General features: G+C 33.0%; 1 protein-coding gene across 8 annotated transcripts in view; it reads left to right on the forward strand.

The window, feature by feature from the left end:
- LOC106466668 (liprin-alpha-2-like) overlaps positions 1 to 21029 on the forward strand; it is a 304000-nt gene that overhangs the window by 263793 nt on the left and 19178 nt on the right. For 7 of the 8 annotated variants that reach the window (XM_022395235.1, XM_022395228.1, XM_022395263.1 and 4 more), the window contains 6 exons: positions 4303 to 4433; positions 6998 to 7120; positions 10347 to 10486; positions 11220 to 11319; positions 17609 to 17690; positions 18375 to 18575. In XM_022395235.1, the coding sequence (XP_022250943.1) occupies positions 4303 to 4433; positions 6998 to 7120; positions 10347 to 10486; positions 11220 to 11319; positions 17609 to 17690; positions 18375 to 18575 (777 nt within the window). The remainder of the gene's footprint in view (positions 1 to 4302; positions 4434 to 6997; positions 7121 to 10346; positions 10487 to 11219; positions 11320 to 17608; positions 17691 to 18374; positions 18576 to 21029) is intronic. The other variant, XM_022395251.1, reaches the window with a different exon arrangement.

Consider the following 21029-nt stretch of genomic DNA (forward strand, 5'->3'; position numbering starts at 1 on the left):
TTTAAAATGTCACACCTGAACGCTCACATCCTTTTAATTATGTTTGAAATTATGAACATTGCTCAACATCATGAAAATTAAACCTTATTTTCAATAAGCAATCCTGAAAAATATTTGGGGGTGCTTAACTTTTTCCAGGTGTATATATTCATTTAAAATCTTGTTCATTGTTATAGGAAGGCCACAGTTCTTACTGTCCTGTGTCCTTTGGACTCAATAGCTGTTGCCATTATACAAGTCATATTCTCATCTGTGTTCTGGTAAATCTCTAGTGCAATTTACCCCCTTGTTTCAAAAGTTTAGACATTTGAAGACCATAATATAACCTTTGTGAATAAACCCTGGCCTATGGGTAGGTCATTCCAAAATATTATTACTGTTTTTACCCCTGTGTGTTTGTTTGTGCATTTATCAGCAAGATTTCTCAAATGGCTGAATTGAGATGGACAAAAGCTGGTATACATTTGGACTATGATCCAACTTATAATTAATTAGTTTTGGGGGGTCAAGGTTACAACAGTGTCATGAAAATCCGAAAAATCCCTATGTGTTAACATGCAGACCAATTTTTCACACTATTTTTGCTTGATAACTCAGTCAAAAATAATCAGATTTTGATGGAACTTGGTGTACATGTGTAAAATATTATCCCTCATTGTCCTGCCAAAAATGGTTCATGTCCATTAATAACAACGAACATATTTTAATATTTTTTCAGGGTTGAATATGATCAATACTGCGTGGCAGAGGTATGCACTCTACTGAGTGCTCGTATAGTTTGTTTTTGTTTTCAAACCAGGCAATGGATGTGCTTTACAGCAAGAAGTAGTAACCTAATGAAGTAACATATTTTCTAGCTGTGTAGGTAATACTTTCGTGGCTCCTTGAATATGTTCATTAAAATATCTTCATACTTGCAGACACACAACAGATAATACTTTGTCCAATGTACAGAATGTAGCCCAACCCTTAACATACCCAACACAATCAAGAGCCAAATTGTTAATCTGCTTGCTTCCTAAACCAAAAATTAGCATTCACTTTGAGACTGGGTGATATTGAAATGGCTGTCATTGCTCCATGAAAATTGTGAACAGTTTCTAGGACTTCGGTGTTGACAAGCCTTCAGTCAAGTAAAATAATTCCTATCATTCTTTGGGTGATACACTATTTGCATTTTCTAGCTCTTAGAAAATACCAACATTAATAAAGAACACATTTTACAGACCTCGCAGATGGTGCCAGTCACATGCTTACATCAGACATAGTAAAGTCTTCGTGAATTCCTTACAGCATTTGTTTACAACCTTAACATTCATCTCCTTCTCTATTAATTTTTTTTAGAAGTTTTGCAGTCAAGTTCCCACTATCATTGAATAATTTTGTGCATTTTAAGCAACCTATTATATTTTCTTTTAAATTTCTAACAAATTTGACTTCTTGCACACACTTTGACACTAGTAATATACTTGTGTTTCTGTATTCATCACTTAGTTCCCTTGGGTGGGCTATACTACATCTTCAAGGGATACCAGATACTTTGGACAGGACAGATTTTGTTTGAGTTTCTTAAGTACATAACTATTGAAATACAATAATTGTATATTTGTTCACAATGATGCACTGTTTGTTGTTTTTTTTTTACTACTAACTTTTTGTACCTGTTGATTACACTATATTTCAGGAAGTTAGAACAAGCAGTCACCTGTAAAAGAGAAAAAAAAGAATACCAAACTTGTATGTCACCTGATACCTTAAGAATATTTCAAACTATTCACATTAATATGTAGATGTTTTAAGGTGGATTTATGTTTATCACCATTCATTGTGATATATAGCTTTATAATAGCTTGTAATCTATGATCTCTGACTAAATTAAGTTTTCCTTTATATGCTTGTTAGAAAATCAATCTTTACTTTCACAAAAGAAAGGTTTTTTAGTATGAAAATTATTAATGCATGTTAGAATTATTCCCAACTCATTAAGTTTCTTACTTTTTTGGTTTCTGATTTCATCTGCTTGATTTCTTTGCTGGTGTTTTAAGAATATTATAATATTAAAGTAGTTTGTATATATATATTTTAAGCTTTAAAAAAAACATTGTGTTAAGTGCATTTACAGAACCATGAAAGTCAATTCCTTCATTTCCTTCAGGCTTTAATTAAAATAATTGTTTTTTGTCTCAAACATCTTACGGGCATCTTAAAATTTGATTCTCTAAATGGAATTGTGAAGTGCATAATCTTTTTTTAATTTTTCTGATGTCATTATATTCGGATCTTGACAAGAGTAAAAGCTGTTCATGATAACAAGGAACCCACTTGAAGAAAACATAGGGAAATATGGCTGACAAAATATTAAAAACTTTTGTTTAAAACACAAATGAACTGATGATGACCTAAGTAGGTTGAAACATTGTTACTTCTGATAAATGTTTTTAATACCCATATCAGCCATCTCTATTAAGTAAAAAGAGCTGTTGTTTTCCATAACTAATTCATATTCACTCTCCTGATTTCATACTTCTATCTAAAAACTTCCACTTTCTATGTGGCTTTTGAATCTCTAGACAACTACAGTTTCATATACTGGTGAAAAGATAACACTTTATTGTACAAATGTTATTTGTAAGTTAGCTATTCTTTCTTTGATATTACTTTTGTTAACAGTACTGGTTATAACTGGTTATAATATATCTAGTTTTATTATTACACTTTTATTATAGAGATTATTTAGCATTGTTAGCTTGGCATATGGATTTAGAACTAACTTATGTCTCCTAAGCTAGCTGGCTGAACCTTGTAAGATATTATTGGATTTACAACTGAAAATATCATACCCAACCGATTAAGTGATGCATTCTAACCTTTATACATAAAAGCTTAAGAAAAATATGTTAACTGTTGTCATTACTGGGTTAATTTTTAGTTTTAATCTAAGTAGATACTGTAGTTTGCTTTGATCAAAAAGTAATAGCAATTATATAGACTTACTGTATGTGGCTGGACTAAACATTAATAGTTTGTTATTAAGGTGTGATTGAAGAATAGTTTATGTTGTATTTCATAACCATTGAACAGAAAAAAATTGAGATTTTTCCAAGACCAAAAGTAATTTTTTAAAAATTCATTAACTAATAAAATATATTGTTTGTATAAAATTACTAATCAACTTCATCTTATTAAATCAATATTAATCATACCTTAACCATTCAAGGTAATAGTAATTTTGACTGTCTTGATAAAACAATATTAATCATTATTTCATCACTCCATAATAAGAGTAATTATCACTTTGTCTCACTAAAACAATATTAATCATTATTTCATCACTCTATAATAAGAGTAATTATCACTTTGTCTCAGTAAAACAATGTTAATCATACCTTAACCACTCAAGGTAAAGGTAATTTTGACTGTCTTGATAAAACAAGACTTAATCATTTCTTCATCACTCTAAGATATGAGTAATTAAGATTTTTTTGTCACTAAAACAGTATTAACCATATCTTTGTCAATTCAAGATAAGATTAATTTTGACTGTCTTACTAAAACAGAATTAATCATACTTTTCTGACTGTGGAACAAGACTGAAGAAGTATTTCTCATAAGACACACAAAATACATCCTCTACACTATTAAAAAAGGTTCACCCATACATTTGTCACTTTAAAACATAGGACAAAACTAAGATCTCTTTTTTTTTCATTGTAAGATAGTAGTAGTCATTTCCTCAACATATTAAGGTAAGGTATTTGATGATATTTTTACTGTACGACAAGACTCTTTTTCTCTGATGCTTTAGCACAAAGCTAATCATGACATTGTAAAGCAAAACAATTATAACTTGATTGCTGTAAATCAGAGGCTAAATCTTTCATTTAATTTTTAAAATTAAACTTCTTATTGTTAAGCAAAACAAATCATATCATCATTGTATGATGAGATTGCAGTCATATGAAGGTGGTTATAACATCTCATTTTTTCTGATAAATAGAAAATATCTATATATAGACTATAATTATATATTTTGTTATTTACTTTTACCAAGTAACAAAACAACTTATTCACCTATAAGTTAGGTGATCTAAGAATATACTTTCAGACATAAGAAAAAGTTATTGAAAATTCCAGAAAGTCTTTGCTTGGATTGCAAAAGAGGCTGTCAAACCTCTTCTTAGAACTTCAGCATGCAAAGGATTTAATCCCAAAGTTTGTGAGGTGACTTCCTGCAATTGACTATAACACTGCCATGAAGATAAGTGCATACACTTAGAAAAATCAAAAATCTTTCTTTTTTAGGCCCCAATGATTCCAGAATCTAAAGATGACCCTAGACTGCTTCGACGAGACCTTAGCCCACCCACTCAACGATCTTTAAGGCTAGAACGGGTTGTACAGGCTTTAGCACAAAGTAGTGATGATTTACAAAGGTAAGCTTTTTGATTATGTCAGTCTTTTTTTACAAAGAAGTGGAGAACTACGAGTCTAAGTTCTTTGAGTATGTCAAGCTTATTTCCACAAAGTAATGAAGATCTACAAAATAGACTCTTCAAGTATATCAAGCTCATTTCCAATAAGTATGAAGAACTACAAAACTCTTGTATTCCTTATGATAACATTTTACATACTACTGAACTACATGTTTTCATCAACCATGTAGTGACACCTGTTTCTTTGTTTACTTTATCTTGTACAAAATATGTCTATTAGATAACTTGCTTTACATTTTATAATTAATTATCCAGAGAAATATTGTTGGTTATCTTCTCAATATTTTTTGTGCTGTAAAGGTTTTTGTTCAGTATGTATAAATTTATTTTCTCTTTTATATCTCTTACAAGTTTTATGTAATAAATTTTATTTTAGCCTACAGTTATTGATTGCTTTATGCTACAATTTCCTTTCACCAGATCTGCCTATAGATTTTCATCTTGTATATGTTACTCAAAGTTTTCAGCAATTATGAGATTTTATGTGATATTCAGTTTATTATGTTGGAGGTATTATAAACGCACATTTTTATTTTCATACAAATTATATCCAGATTATTTTAACATTGCTTATTCTTTTAATCCTTTTTTTATTTGGCAACTAATTCTAACTTTCTTTTAATATTTTGTGTACGTGTTTTGTAGTATAGTTAATGCAGTTAACTTCTCCCTTAATTTATTTTTAAATCAGTAGAGTTCCTCTAAATTACCAAAATAAAACAGTTACAAATTGTTTCAGGTAAAATGGCATATTATGATTTAGGTTGGAAGCTATCTGCTTGAACTTCAGTGAAAATATTAGTAATGATTATATGAAAAACTTGTGTGTTTGTTAATAGTAGCAACATGTGGTGTGTGTGTGTGTGTTTTATGAATCTGTTCTTTTACAAAGCCTTAAAGAACATGCTCTTCCCAACAAACTCTAAAAATTGGTTCTATGTATTATAATCAGCAAACCAAGCACAAAGAAATGGCACAACAGGTTGATTTTTTTTTGTGTGGTTATGTTTAAGCTTCTAAATGCTGTTAAAATTGGTTTTGTTACATTTTTGGAACAAAGTTGGTCAGTTAATCTTCAGAGGCATTATATTCATCAAAACAGAAAGGGATTATTAACCATTACTTTGGTAATATGCAGCACATCACCCTTTTGTGAACTTATTGCAAATTCTGCAATTAATCAAGGTTCAGAAACTTCTGTACATTATATATCTTTTAAAAACTTCCAAAAAACATGTGTGCTCTGCTGCAGGGCTCAAAGATCCCTCTCATGATTAACAGAGGCCCCAGCGCACTGAACAAGCTCCTTTGTTGTACCAAGTCATTTCTATAGCTACCCCAAGAAGTGGCCCATACCCAAAAAAATCCTATTAGGTCACTTGCATGTGTGCCAAGTTTGGGTTTGTTAGGTTTTGGGTAGGGGATATAAACACAGTTTCAAAATTGTTGCCCCCAGGATTCCGAAGATGGCCAGAAACACAATATTCAAAGCCAGATTTCAGTTCAGCATCCCAACAAACCTACTCCTAGACTCCCATGCTTTGATGATTTTCCGAGCATGTATTTAATCTCTCCTCCCCATCCTGATACCCTAAATAAGTAAGGGTACAACATATAAATAAAGCAACCCAGTTCAGGCCGTCTGAAGTCTGCCTTCCAAGTTTGGTCCTCTTAGCTCCAAAAGTATGAGAGGAGATCATGAGCAAACAACTTCACAAATACAACATGAATTAATATGAGACACATGACCAGTTTTTATGGACAGTTAACTTCTTATGTTAATGGTGATATTCAGAGATGATCTTTGCACTTACTTCTTCAAACTCAATACATTCCACTTACAATTGCTATTCTTAAGCATCTCATTACTGCTTACTTCTTGAGGACAAAACTACAAAGACTTGTTACTTGCACTTTTTGTGAGTCTAAACAACATATTTTGACATGCCCTTTTTGTGTAGGAATCAGCGAATACTTATGTGTTAAAGATTTATTTTTTTGGTGAAGTAAAACAGACTCAAAACCCTATAGAAATTAATACATGCTTTCCTTGAGTACTTAAAAATGACCTTCTTTCAAAAGTCACTGCAGTATTATGAAAAACATTGTTTACCAGTGGAATCTGTCAACTATGTTGTCAAATACATTGATTTAAAACTTTTATTAATGACAAGCAATTGAATTTCTAGCATTTTACCTGAAATAAATTGTATTGAATTTATTTTTATTTTTACTTAATGCTGTTTTTAATTGATATTTACTTTGGTATTATTACAATTAGAGATTAGAAGAGCCAGAATCAAATAAGAGTTTGGCATAATCATACTTAAGTGTAATTTGTGTATGCTTTATTTATTAAGCTATTTTTGTCATGCTTCATTTCTAAATCACTTTTTTTCATCAATGTGCGTGTCATATGTTAATGTATTTTGATTATATGTTTTGTCCACTGTAACCTTGGCTGCTTTTTTTTTTTCTTTTTGATGGTGTGCTGAAATGAAAAGAACCAATGTATATAATACAAGCTTACATCCCTCTACCTCTGCTGTTACCACAACATCCATCACCATGACATCATCATCAATGCCATCTTCCATATCTGCAGTTCCTCAAGACATGTATCTGAGGTGGTCCTGTTTGAGTTCTTTCTTTTTTTACCTCTTATTCCTGCTTAAGTGTGTGATGTACAAATTGTTATATTGTGTTGTCACCTATGTTTTATTTTATTTTTTGCAATAATCAAATTTTCATATTTTTTTGTTTTGTTTTTTGCTTTTTGTTCAGCAGTAATTTCATGAAATTTTTGTTCCAGTTATTACATAATTTTTAAATGCTTGGTTTGAACTTGTAAAAATTTCAAAACAGTCATTGTTAGCATTCTAAAACAATTTGAAACAAAAAACTACCTTTCATAAATATTTGCATACAGTTACATACAACATAAAGAAAAGTTTTCTGCGAAGGAGGAGGATATAAAAGTAGTAGTTCTGAATTTGTAAGCATTCAGAGGGATCATGCATTTTGTATTAGAAATATTACCTTTTAAGATGTAAGTATTTGTAAGGTAGATAAAAATGTATGTTATCTATAAGTCAGTAGTATTTGCTCAAAATATGTTCTTTAAAGTCTTGCTTAGTTATAAAGAGTTGAAAAGCATTTAAATGAAATTCAAATGTCTTGGGTAAGCGGGAGTATTTTGTGAACTTATGTGAGAAAAAGAGGTATTATAGGAGTTTTTTGTTTTAGCTTTCACTTTATAAAATGTGATTATACTAAACAATGCAAATTCTTGCCAATTGTTTCAGTATTTTATAAAACAAAAAAGGTTCTTTATTATCATGAAGAAAATCCTCCTGTTTTAGATTTCTGTTGTACATAATTTAAAACATTTTTGTTTTATCGTTATTCACTGATATCAACAAAGATGAATCACATAATTTTATTTTGATAATTTAAGCAGCTCGTATTGTTTGAATAAATGTTTCCTTGTGAGATATTGGTCCAGCTTATGTCGGATTGAAAGCATGCTATTCATGCTTAATAAAAACTAGCAATATTTTGTCTCATGGTATTTATAAGAAATAATTACATTTCTAACAATTAAAAAAGAGCTATTTCTGTTTAGATCTAGTAGTAGTAACAGCTGTTTCTGTTTAGAATATGGGTCAAAGAATACTAACAGAGAATTTTTGTAGAGATCAATAGTTTAACAGTGCTTTTGCTACCCTGAATACAGGTATAACTGTTAACATAGCTATTTATAGTTAGGACTCGGCTCTAACAGTAATTCTAGTTAGGCCAAAGGTCTGACTGTGCTAACAGAACTGTTTCTGTTTAGAACTTGGGCCTAATAATAATAACAGCATTTATAATTAGTACAAATATCTAAATAGCTGAGCTAACTGAGATTCTTTTTAGAGCTGGGGTCTAGCAGTAATAACAGAGTATTTCTAGTTTGACCAAAGGTCTAATAATTATGCTAACAAAACTGTTTCTCTTTATAAGTCAGGTGTAACAGTAATAATTGAATATTTTTATTTAAAACAAAGGTTTAACAGAGGTATTTAGAATACAGGTCTAGCTGTTAACCAGGGATGAGATTTGGCTGCAGTTGGACAGACTTTCACCATTCCTGTTGTCAAATTGCCCATTCACCAAATTATTTTCAAATGTTGAGGGTGGGAAGTGCTGGGGTTAGAGACAAAAGAGTAATACTGGGTTTTGTTTTTCTGTTCCCCAAGTTTTGCCAGAGAAAGAATATTTCTTTCATGGTTAACAGCTATTTTTGATTAAAATACAGATGTAACAGATCTGTTACTGTTTAGTTCATGAGTTTAATAGTTTTATGAATAGTCTATATTTAGAACATGAATCAAAAATTGTCAATGTAATGTTTCTGTTTAGAACACAAGACTTGATAGTGTTAATAGAAATGTTTCACCGAACATGATGTTTTTCCTTGGTTATGAGCAAATTATCAAAAATATTAAGTTGTATATGATTCACTTCATAAAATATGTTTTCTCTTTATGTATTTTTCTTTTTTTGTGATATTACAATGTTAAATTTATAAATATTAAGCCAGTTACTGTATTTTTTTTTCAATGAGAAAAGTAATCATGCACCCAACCTTCTACCAGGATGGGTGCAGATTGGCTGTATGGCAGAGCTCTGGTTTAATGAGCTAGTGAGCCAGGTTCAAATCTATGTGATACCGCAAACTATTCTCTGCACTTTTAAGTTGTGAGGGCATTATAAGAGTGACAGTCAATCCCATAGTGTGGATGGCAGGTGGTAGGGTGCTGCTGATTGGCTGCTTTCCATTTGATCAGTATTTCAAAAATTAGAAATGGTGGCAGATAATCCTAGTAGTTTTTCCATAATAGAAGAAAAAAAACACTTCTAGAACATAATTTGTCTTTTACACTTGTAATTATGTTTTATGGTATTATCGAATTCTAGATATTGGATTTATGTGCTAATGTTAATTCTTAATGTCAATTTAAATGGTTAAAATAGTAAGCTTTTATTTTCATACCTTCTTTCATAATTTTTCATGTATGAATTGCTATATTGCAAAATAACCTGATAGGCAATTGATGTGTTTGGAGGAAAATGATGTTTCACAATAAAGAGGATAAGGATACTTAAGATAACCAACATTGTTTATACGATTATATGGAAATGAGTCACTGCATGTTTACCGTGCCTGTGAAAAATGGGAATTTAAAATTAAAAAAGTTTTGTGTCCCTTATGTTATAAATAAACTATGTTGTTTATCTTAAATGTCATTATACTTTTTATTGTGAAACCTGATAGGCTTACTGATACAAGTGTTTTTTTTTTCTCGATTTTTATTAAGAAACACACCATCTATTCTTAAACATTTTTTCATCCTGTAGTTAGTTTATACTTTATGATGGATTATATTTTTATTTGTTTATTTAGTAGATGCATAAACACCAAAGATAACATTTGAAGCTTTCTTTCAAAGATATAATCTCTCCCATGACCTCTGATCAATCCAGATATTAGTTTATTTCTAAAAAAAGTCACTCAAAGCAAACTTTTACTTTTTGGAAATTATTTGTTTTACATACTTAAATTCATACGAAATTACTCTAAGGTCTAGAAAACGTTTAACAAATAATGTGAATTATTTTGTGAATCCTCACAAAACCAAACCTTGTAAGAATGAGGAAAATTCTCCTTTAAAATATATAAGAGATTGGGGGTTTTTTGTTTTAATATTACCCCCTGAAAATTCAGCCCTGACATTGAATTAATAATACAAGAAAACTGGTTGTAGGAAAAAAAATAAAGCTTATTTTGCTGCTGATCCTTCATCTTAGCTCTGCCAACTCTTCCCAAGATTCCTTGCACAAAACTACACCAAAGAAAAAAGGTCTGAAGTCCTCTCTTGGAAGATTTTTTAGTAAAAAGGACAAAGTAAAAACAAAAGATGCCTTAAGTAAAGAAATCATACAACAAGGTAGGAGAATTGACTTTTAAAATCAAATATAGAATACACTTTACTCTGTTTGACTGTCACATTGACAGTTAATTTACTTTAAGGTTGTTTATTTATTGCCTCTATTGAAACTTTAATTTTTTAACATAATAGTTTTAATTGAAAGATTAATTTATGTATTTAATTTTTCTATTAAAACTGGTTTTAAAACACCCAAAACTACATTTTATATCAGTTGAAAAGTAAATAATGCTATCCTTATTGAACTGAAATGTGATTTTTTTTTATTTGTAAAATAAAAGTAGTGAAAATTTAACTGAAACACTAAAAAAAACTGAATGTCCCACTAGTGGCTTAACAGTAAACTTGAGAGCTTGTAATACTAAAATTTGGGGTTTAGTCCATGTAGTAGCCACTCTGCAGGTAGACCAATGTACAGCTTTAAGCTTAAACAAGTAAACATACTGAAGTATACTTTAATATCTAAACAATGTTTAATAAAAATCACTCTTAAAAGTAATAACGTTTTTAATAACATCATATTTTTATAGACTGTAGAGTCACACTAAAATTTTATTTTGTTAGCATCTTTATTAAATATGTAATTCAGTTACTTTGTCTGTTTGCCTTTTCATTTTGTTATGTTACTTCAACTGTTCATAAACAGGTTGCTTTGTTCTGCTACTCATTTCCAGTCCACAAGATTTTTAGGAAAGCCTGTAATTCACCTCTTTGTTTATCTTATCTTGCGCAGGTGCTACTTACCAGGAGAATGACTTATTAGTGGCTGATTCATTAGGTTTAACTGGTGGTTTGGGTCAGAAAGCTGACGTTGATCGACGTACAAAGAAAAAGTAAGTAACACAAAAGTTCAATATTCAATAACTGGGTTGCAGCTTGAAAATAACTTCCATTCATAAGACAACTATTAGGCAGTCATCTGAGAGTTGTGTAAAAAGTTACATTGTAAAAATGTATATAGTTTATCATAAGAATATGCTCTTTGACCTGATTAAATTTTACTTTTTGGAATTTTATTCTTCTGAGGGTTTCTATCTAGAATAATAAAATAGTTTGAAAATATAACTTATTGAAGATATTTACTTATGACATGTGTATTTTCTACTTTTTGTTCTTTTTTTTTTATCCTTTGTAGGGTGAGAAAATTGTTTTACAAATAAAAAGGATACCACCAAAGAACACAAGTTTTTACAGTTTTTTATGCTATACCTGCTTGTGTGCTTCTTTCTAAGCTAAAATAATTTATTTGTAAATAAAAAAAGTAAAATCCTCTGAGAAATAAATCATGAGGCATTTACCTGTAAAAAATGAAATGGTACTATGTAGTTATAAATATTTCTTAATTTTCACAGAAGTATAGTGATGCATCAGTCACAATAACCTCAAATTGGGTCTACAGCTGAACAAGTATGTACAAATTACTGTTCTTGGACACCCCTGCGATTGTGGTTGTAACTTCTAAGCAAGGTTTATGATAAACCCCTTAACTCAGGATTTTGTATACATTTTAATAATTTAATTTTGGATAGTTTTAAATGTAATATTGTCACTGCATTAATCACTAGTACACTCACAAAAGCCAGCTCTAAATTTTTCCCAAAGAAGAATTAGAGTCATTAGAGTTCATAAAAGAAAAACTACAATTGAATACCCCTCAAGATGGATTCCTGTATATGGTGAGAGGACCTCCCAAGGAAGGTTCTGTATTTTCAGTTTACCTCCTCTGGGATCTGAACATCCACTCCCAGGTTTCACATGCATTGGCATCCCATGAAAAGGATGAGAGGATCCTGGTGGTTGAGGGCTGTCATTGAAGTGTCATTTTATATTGGTGGCACTTCAACACATCACTTTGGCCTTGAATTCCTGTAGGCTGATGGCCTTGGGGTGGCTCCTCCAGGGTCAATCTGCTCTACTTTAGCATTGTAGTGCATCCCCTTGTAGGACTTCACGGTGGGTGGGGTCAGCAGGCACTGAAATTTCCTTATTCATATGAATCCTGCACCCAGTGACCCAAAAAAAACAAACCCCATTGATAGGACAGCAACCATGTTTGGAAGACTCTGAACAGCAGTTACCACCCCAATCTGTATCTGTACCTTGTTTCTTCATTCTGCATTCTTTGTCTGACAAACCTTTTGGGCAAATGTCTCCATTTTTCATTCAGAGTGGATTAGAGGGGCTTGCTGGCTCTCTGAAATCAGTTAAGAAACTATGTTCTGGGGACTTCTTGGTGGAAACATCTACATCAAAACACAGGAATTCCTTCTAAAATCAAAGGTTATTGGGGACATACTTATTGGGGTTACTCCCCACTTTACTTTGAGTTCTACATGGTGAGTTATCATTGAGAAAGATTTAAGGAATATTCCTGAGTCAGAGATCCTCCTGGTTTCTCCAACCAAAGGGTTTCTGATGTGTGACATATCTCCACTCATAAAGATGGAGTTGTGCTGCCTACTAATGTCCTTTTTTCGGCTTTTACATTGCCACATCTGCTTGCCACTGTCAAGGCAAGTTATCTGAACTGTAAGGTACAGCTTTATATTCCTAACCCTCTCCGGTGTTTCCAGTGTCCATGGTTTGGACATTCAAAGGCATTTTGTGGTTCTTTGATGTGTGCCTGTTGTGTTGTCAAAGACCATGACACCTACAAGTGTCAACTGGACCCTCAATGTGTGAATTGTGGTGGTTCTCACCCCTCATACTTTGCTTCTTGCCCTTAATGGGTGGAGGAAATAAGATACAGTGCTTGAGGACTCTCAATAACATTTTTTTACCCTGAGGCTTGGCGTTGTTGTCCCCTGTTCCATCTCGAACATATGCTGCTGCACTCTGTTCCACTGCTACAGTGGGAATGCAGACAGATCTTTCCATGCCTTCATCAGAGTCTTTCTCACACCATGTTAAGAGTCTTTTGTTCTATGTGGATGCAAGATTTGACAGATCTATGTCTACTCCTGCCTCTGTCTCCACCATCGTTTCCAGTGGCTGCTCGGGTCCATCTCCTTCAGCCCTGAGGTACAGAACCACTATTTGGTCATGCCCTCGGTCACCAGAGTCTCCTTCTTCTGATGGAGATCTGCCCAATCATCCAAGAGCAGGTTCCATGGAGGTCGACAGACCTCTTTCTGCTAAAGACAAATGTTATGGTCATGAATCGTAGGAGTTCTCCGTCCAGTTCTCCTCCACCTAAATAAAGTTGGCCACTAGATACAAGGGAACTGTCGAGGTTTTCATTCTAATTTGAATGACATTCAGGCCTTGATTGATTCCTATCATCCTGTATGTGTCTCTTTGCAAGAAACATTTCTTTGACCTGCTGATACTGTCACCTTTTGGCAGTTTTCCTTGTATAGGAATGACAGGTTGTGTGATGGTCGAGTTCATGGAGGTGTGGCACTGCTGGTTGACTAGCACATACCCATCTTGTCTGTGCCACTGTATATGCTCCTGGAGGCTGTGGCCATCGATATCTCTGTAGGTCGTACCATCACTGTATGCTCTCTTTACCTGTTTTCAGGAGAGACTTATGATTAATCAGATCTTAGTGATCTTATTTACCAGCTGCCATCTCCATTTTTCATCTTGGGGGACTTTAATGGACACAATCCTCTCTAGTGGTACTGTTATTGATGGTAGGGGTTGTTCTGTGAAGCATATGCTCTCAGATCACAACCTTTCTCTTTTCAATACTGGTTCTTTTACCTATTTTCATGCTCCTAGTTAGTCTTTTACTGCTATTGATATATCTGTTTCTTCCCCTTTACTTTTTGTCTTGGAGGGTTGACAATGATCAATGGAGCAATGATAATTTTTCCATTGTTTTGAGGGAGATTGTCTGTGAACGATGCCACCCGATCCATATGCCATGGTGGAAGCTGGAGCAGGCTGACTCTCCTTCACCATTCTCTCAGAACTTGATCCTGCTGTCAATATATTAATCACTGTGTGGAAGCAGTAACTGATTGTATTATTCAAGCAGCTGTTCTTTCTATCCTCAAAACCTTGACATGTTTCCTACAGTATCCTTGTTCATGGTAGGCTCAGAAATGGGCTTGGGACATTTTTCGCAGGTAAACCACTCTTTCTAACCACATTACATTCCAGTGGGCCCATGCCCATACTTGGCAGGTCAGACATCAAAGCAAGAAGGAATCTTGGATTAAGTTCACCACCAGCATCTCTTCTATCACCAGTTCCAAAGTTGTCTGGGACAGTATTCAGAAGGTAAATGGGAAGTATGCTTCTCATCTTGCTCTCCAGTGGTCAGAAGTTGCTGATGTACAGAGCATTGCCGATACTGTTGGGGAATGCTTTCCCCACCTTTCTAATACTTCTGTCTCATCTCACACCTTGGCCATCAAGTCTCAGGCTTAGAGATCACCTCCTTCCTTTCAGACAGATCATCTCTATGATTATTGTCAGATATAAAAGACTGTATAGTGTACGTAGTATTAATTATTTATTTTGTCAGTTAATATTTCATGATTGGTTAGTTTTTTAAAATAAGAGAGTTAAAGCAGATTATTATTGGAAGATGTATTTGTGAGTCATTGATGTCAAGGCTATGGAGATTTCTAGAATGCCTCAGTGAGAGATATAAATAGCGGCGACCAGAGAGCAGGAAGAGATCCAAAAGTAAAGCTGAGTGAAAGAGTGTTTCATTTAGAGAAAGGTTAGAAAATTTAAAATTAACCATTCTAGAAGTGAATAGCCTAATGGTTGATCTGTTAAAGTGAGATTAACAGTGTTCTGACATTTTAGGAGAATAATTTGTCTCATCATAGGGTGTTCGAAAGTAATTGAACCTGCCAGTGTGGACTTTGACAAAAAGCAAACAATTATTTGGAAGTAAGCCTGAAGACAAAAAGCAAACGAGTATTGGAAGTTCAGAATACAACTGTGGTAACTCAACGACAGTGTTGTGATCACTGTTGTGATAAAAATAGAGTGTGTGAAAGAGAGAAAAAGGGATAAGTGAATTATACACTGATAGTGTTTAAGAGAAAAAGAGTTCAGCTTGTCAACTGAATTCAAAATTGAAGTGGACTTTTGACAAGAAGAAGAGAACTGTATAGTATGTAAGATTCAATGATGATATATGTGATGTAAAGAATTTTTATACATACATTTAACTTGTTTTGGATATATTTTAAAACAAGCAGTGCGTGCTGTTCATTTATAGTTGAATTTGTTGCCAACAAGTCACAGACACCTACTTTAGAAGAATCCTTAGCCCAACATACCCATATGTTTTAACTGACAATATGTATATATATATATATATGTATATACATATAACATAAAAAAAAAAGTTTACCTGACAATTATAACCATCTATTTATGCTGGTGGAGCTTGAGACTACTTTTCATTGGTCTGGCAGTACATCAGTTGGACCTGATGATGTTCACTATGAGATGCTGCACCATCTCTCTCCTGCCTCTCTTGGTCTTCTGATTGTTTTTAACCAGATTTGACAGTAGAATGTTCTCCCTATTTCAAAGACTGGGAAAGATTCCAAGATTTCTTCTAATTATTATTCAATTGCTTTGACTAGCTGCCTCTGTAAAGATTTGGAGAGGATGGTAATCCATGTTTTGTTTAGTTCATTGAATCAAACAAACCTCTATCACCCACCCAGTCTCGTTTTTGTCAACAGTGCTCCACCGTGGACCACCTGATTCATCTTGAAACCTTGATCAGGGAAGCCTCCCTCAAGAGAAAGCATCTTGTTTCTGTCTTCTTTGATCTTGAGAAAGCTTATGACACTACATGGAGGTTTGGCATTTTGCGAGACCTCCACTTCTATGGGTTGTGTGGCAATTTTCTCAATTTTATTCATAACTCTTTACTTTACAGGCGAATCAAAGCCCATGTGGGTTTGACCCTGTCCAATTCTTTCACACAAGAACTTAAGAGTTTCTCAGGGTTGTGTCTTGAGTGTCACCTTTTTTCAGCATCAAGATCAATGCTATCACTAAACGATTTCCTCCTACTGTTGCAAATGGCCTCTATATTGATGACTTCCACATTTCTTATTGGTTGTCGAACATGAGGTTTATTGAGGGGCAGCTTTAGACCTCTCTCTCTCTCACTTGTTAGGGTGGACCATAGCAAATGGTGTCACTTTCTCTTCTTCAAAACCATTTGTGTCGATTTTTGCCCCTAGCGAGGTTTACACCCTGATCCTGAGTTCCATCTAAGTGGTGGTATTCTTCCCATAGTTCCTGAGATAAAGTTCTTGGGTCTTCTGTTTGACCGCAAGCTGATTTATTACTCCCATTAAGCAGCTTCGTGTAAGGTGTACACAGGCACTGAACATCCTTCATGTCCTCTCTTCCACCTTTTGAGCAGTGGATTGATGTTCCATGCTCAAGATCTATCATGCCCTTAGACAGTCCAAACTGGACTATGAGTCTCCAGTCTATGGTTCTGCCAGCTCCTCTGCCTTGAAGATGTTGGATGCTGTACACCATCTGGGGGTTTGACTCTGCAAGGGGACTTTCCACACTTCACCAGTCCAAAGTCTGTACACCAAGTCCCCTGAACCTCCTCTTCACCTCCAACATTTGCAACTTTCTTTACAATATGCTACCAAACTTTGATCCTTACCCACCTGAGGTTGTGTCTTCCTTCCTTGGTGGGCTGTGCTGTTTCAAAATAGATGGTCTGCCATTCCTCTTTTGGGCTTGCGTATCCAGTCACAGCTGTCAGAACTGGGTCTATAATTGGATGATGTTACTGAGTCCAATGATCAGCCCATCCCACCAAGGCTCATTACCATCCCTACCTGTGACCTTTCTTTGAGTCATCTGAGGAAGTCGGATATTCCCAACTAGAAGTACCGTCTTCTGTTTGCCAAACATCTTTTGAACCATTCTTCTATTCCTGTTTTTATGGATTGTTCGAAATCAGGTGACTCTTTTGGCTCTGCCATGGTTTTTTGTAGCTTGGTGATTGCTCATAGGATCCCTTCTTCAGTTTCTGTGTTCACTGCTGAGTTGTATGCAGGATTGTGGTATTGCATGGTTCTACTGAATGATTAGTTGAGTTACATTTTTTCTAGTGGCAATACTTTTTTTTTGAAGTGCTAATTACCTTGTTATTCTTAATTTCAGACATGAATTATTAGCAGAAGCAATGAAGGCAGGAACTCCATTTGCTCTGTGGAATGGTCCAACTATAGTAGCATGGTTAGAGGTGAATAGAAAGCTTAATTTTAACATTTCTTATGAAATAAATGAAAAATTAATTTTGTTTATTTCAAAAACTAAAAAATGACATGGAAAATACCAGGCTGGAAGAGCAAGATCTTGATATGTTATTGTAATTGTATATTTTCTGCTCTTTCTCTCAGAAGTAAGCTTCATGTATGCATACTTGTGAGCCAATGATGTGGATTTGTTGTGAAATTTTGGCTGATGAGCATTGTTTTGTACACAACCACCTACATTTAAGTCATTAGTTTAGTTTGTTGTGTTTTAGTGTTACAAGACATAAATGTATTAATTTCTTCAAAATTAATGTGTTTTTCATTAGTTTATTTTCTTTAGCCTGATTTTGTATTTTGAAAATATATACTTGTGTATATGGAATAAAACTTACACCATTTATCAATATCAGCAATTGTTGAATCAAAGGATCTTTTTTATAGGCTTTGAAAAAATATTTTTGTCTACCATATAGAATAGAAAGATATTTGAGAAATTAACAAATTAAAAAAATGTAAAATTTGTCAGTGGCACATAAGTAACTTCCCTTAAACATTTTGAGACAGATTTTTTAGATCAGTATTTTAACATTTTGAATATTTAATTTTTTTTTCTTAAGCCATTAATTATAAAACTTTATTTATACTTAACAATACATTTTTATTATCTGAAGCTGTGGGTGGGGATGCCACCCTGGTACGTTGCAGCTTGTCGAGCCAATGTCAAAAGTGGTGCCATTATGTCAGCATTGTCTGATACAGAAATCCAGCGAGAGATTGGTATTAGCAATCCTCTGCATCGACTCAAACTTCGCTTAGCCATCCAGGAAATGGTTGCTCTCACCAGCCCATCGGCAGCTAAACCTTCCAGAACAGTAAGTAGAATTAATATTGAAATTTTCTCAGAAAAAAAAACACCCACCAAACATTCTAGAACAATACATGGGCTTGATGTTATAACATCATTAGATCAACCATGTACTGAATCTTTCAGGTTACCTACTAAACATGGCTGTTTTAGACGTTATTGACAAGTAGAATGACGTTTTGGATCACTTTTGTGTTTCTGAAGAAAGAATACAAGAATGATCTGAAACATTGTTCAACTTATATTATCAGGCATTTTGTCTGCATAACTTGACTTTGCATGTTTTTTAACTGAACTTAATGTTAAATCAGTCTATAACAGACTTGGTATTAAAATAGACAACTACTAAACATTCCAGAACAATAGGTAGACATGATATTTAAACATCTACAAAAAAATCAGCTTAAATATTCTAGATATAGTTTGAAATGTCCTCATGAAAAATTATTCCACTTAATATTGCAGAATTGTAAGTAAACTAGCATGAGGGAATCACTTGTCAAACATTCCAGAACATTAAGTATACATGGTATGAAAATATCATCAGAAAATTAGCAACTAAGTCTTTTGAGATGTTAATTAGGTATAGTGTCAATCATAAATTGGTGGTTGTTATCAACTAGAAAACCTTCTAGAGCAAAATGTTATTTCTTAAACCAACAATTAGTAAACCTTCCTGTGCAAAATGTCTTAAACTAGCAGTTGGAAAACCTTAAAAGAGCAAAAGGTTTGTCTTAAACCAGCACTTATAAAACTTTACAAAGTTGTGTCTTATCCATCAATTAGGAAACCTTCTGGTGTCAGAGGCAGTTATTTCAAATGAAGCTAAAATATTGTTCATAAGTTGGCATTTCATTGAGACTCATTACATATATGTGAAACAAACTTGAATCGTTAGTGTTGTGCATAGAACTGCAACTTGTAGTTACAGAAAAAAATAGGTTTAAAAGAAATAATGATCCTTACTGCAACTGGACAATGAGCTGGCTTTATAAATGAAAAATACTAATAAAAATTTAGTTTTTTAAGTTATGTATTCATGAAACATCTTTAAGATACTAGGTATTTTATAAAACTGTTAAATGGTAGTTTTATAGTGCTGCTGTACTTCTGGAGCTTAGTGAATAGATAGCAGTACTACTAACATTTTATTGACGTGTCTGCAAGGTTTAGTGGATTTCAGCTTGAACCAGGAATGTGAGTAACAACAGGAGGAGGATCAGACGTTTTTACTTGATTTTTTCTTTTCACATATTGATGAAAATAACATAAATTTTTAAAATATAACTTTCTCTGGCACAAATATATTCTTTAATATTAATAATGGTTTTAAAAATTTTACTAACCGTAATATACAAGTAGTTGTTACTCTTAAAGAAAGTAACACATGCTTCAGCTCCTAGAAAGCTCAGCTAAAGAAAGCTTGTAACTCCAGTTGTAAAAGACAATACTGTGTTTTTGATAGACCATTAAAAGTATTATTAACCCCTTCCATATCAGGCATTTTTTGGTAATGAGCTCAACAAATTTTGTGTGTTTGTTTTATCATACAAAGTAATGAAACCAAAGATCTTTTATGATTTACTATTATATTTCTGCACAAAATATACTCGATAAATAAATATTACGAACCTGGATTTATACTGATATATATTATTTCAATGAAAATACAGTAAAAATTATGAATGATTTTCTCCAGTGTTTATGATGCATAATTCAAAATAAATCCAATAGAGATTAGCACAAACATTTCCAATGCCATCTAGCGAGCAATGATTGTAATACATGACAACATGCAAATAAATTCAGTGAAATAATTAGAAATATGGTGAAAAATGGTTTGCCCTAATTAACTCAAGCAACTATTTTTTGAAACATGGAGAGTCCTTGAGTTATCTTGAACAAATCACGAAAGGAGTTAAAGTAGTCAGATCTTTAATGGTATGTGTTAGTGTATATATACATAGAACAGGAAATATATACATAATTTGAAAGTAAGTTCCATGATTCTCTAATTAAACATGTTTTCAAATCATGCATTTTTTTTCAAATGATAAAAATGCACGATTTAACATGTTTATTGAAGTAGGATATTACCAAATTACATATTGTTCAAAATCATTACATAACTAAAGAAAAACAAGTACAAATGAAATATTTTGTGTCAAACACATTTTTTTAAACTTATTTCAAAAAACTTGGGTTATAAAAAATTGTATGGAAGTTTTTCATTGTTATGCAACTTAAGTTTAGCAGACATTGCACCTATTCCAATTTTATGAATTAATTCATGAATATTAATTTTATTAGCCTCTATAACTATTTCTGTGGCATAGTATATTGTGACCTACTAATTTTCTGTTTGAATCTGATTCACTTAGATATTGAAACTTTTGACAGTAAGAACTTTCTTATAAAAAGTCAAAGTTAGTATACTAGTAAAGTTCATGTATAACACACT

This window comes from Limulus polyphemus, unplaced genomic scaffold (assembly GCF_000517525.1).
Source record: "Limulus polyphemus unplaced genomic scaffold, Limulus_polyphemus-2.1.2 Scaffold75, whole genome shotgun sequence".
Taxonomy (NCBI): domain Eukaryota; kingdom Metazoa; phylum Arthropoda; class Merostomata; order Xiphosura; family Limulidae; genus Limulus; species Limulus polyphemus.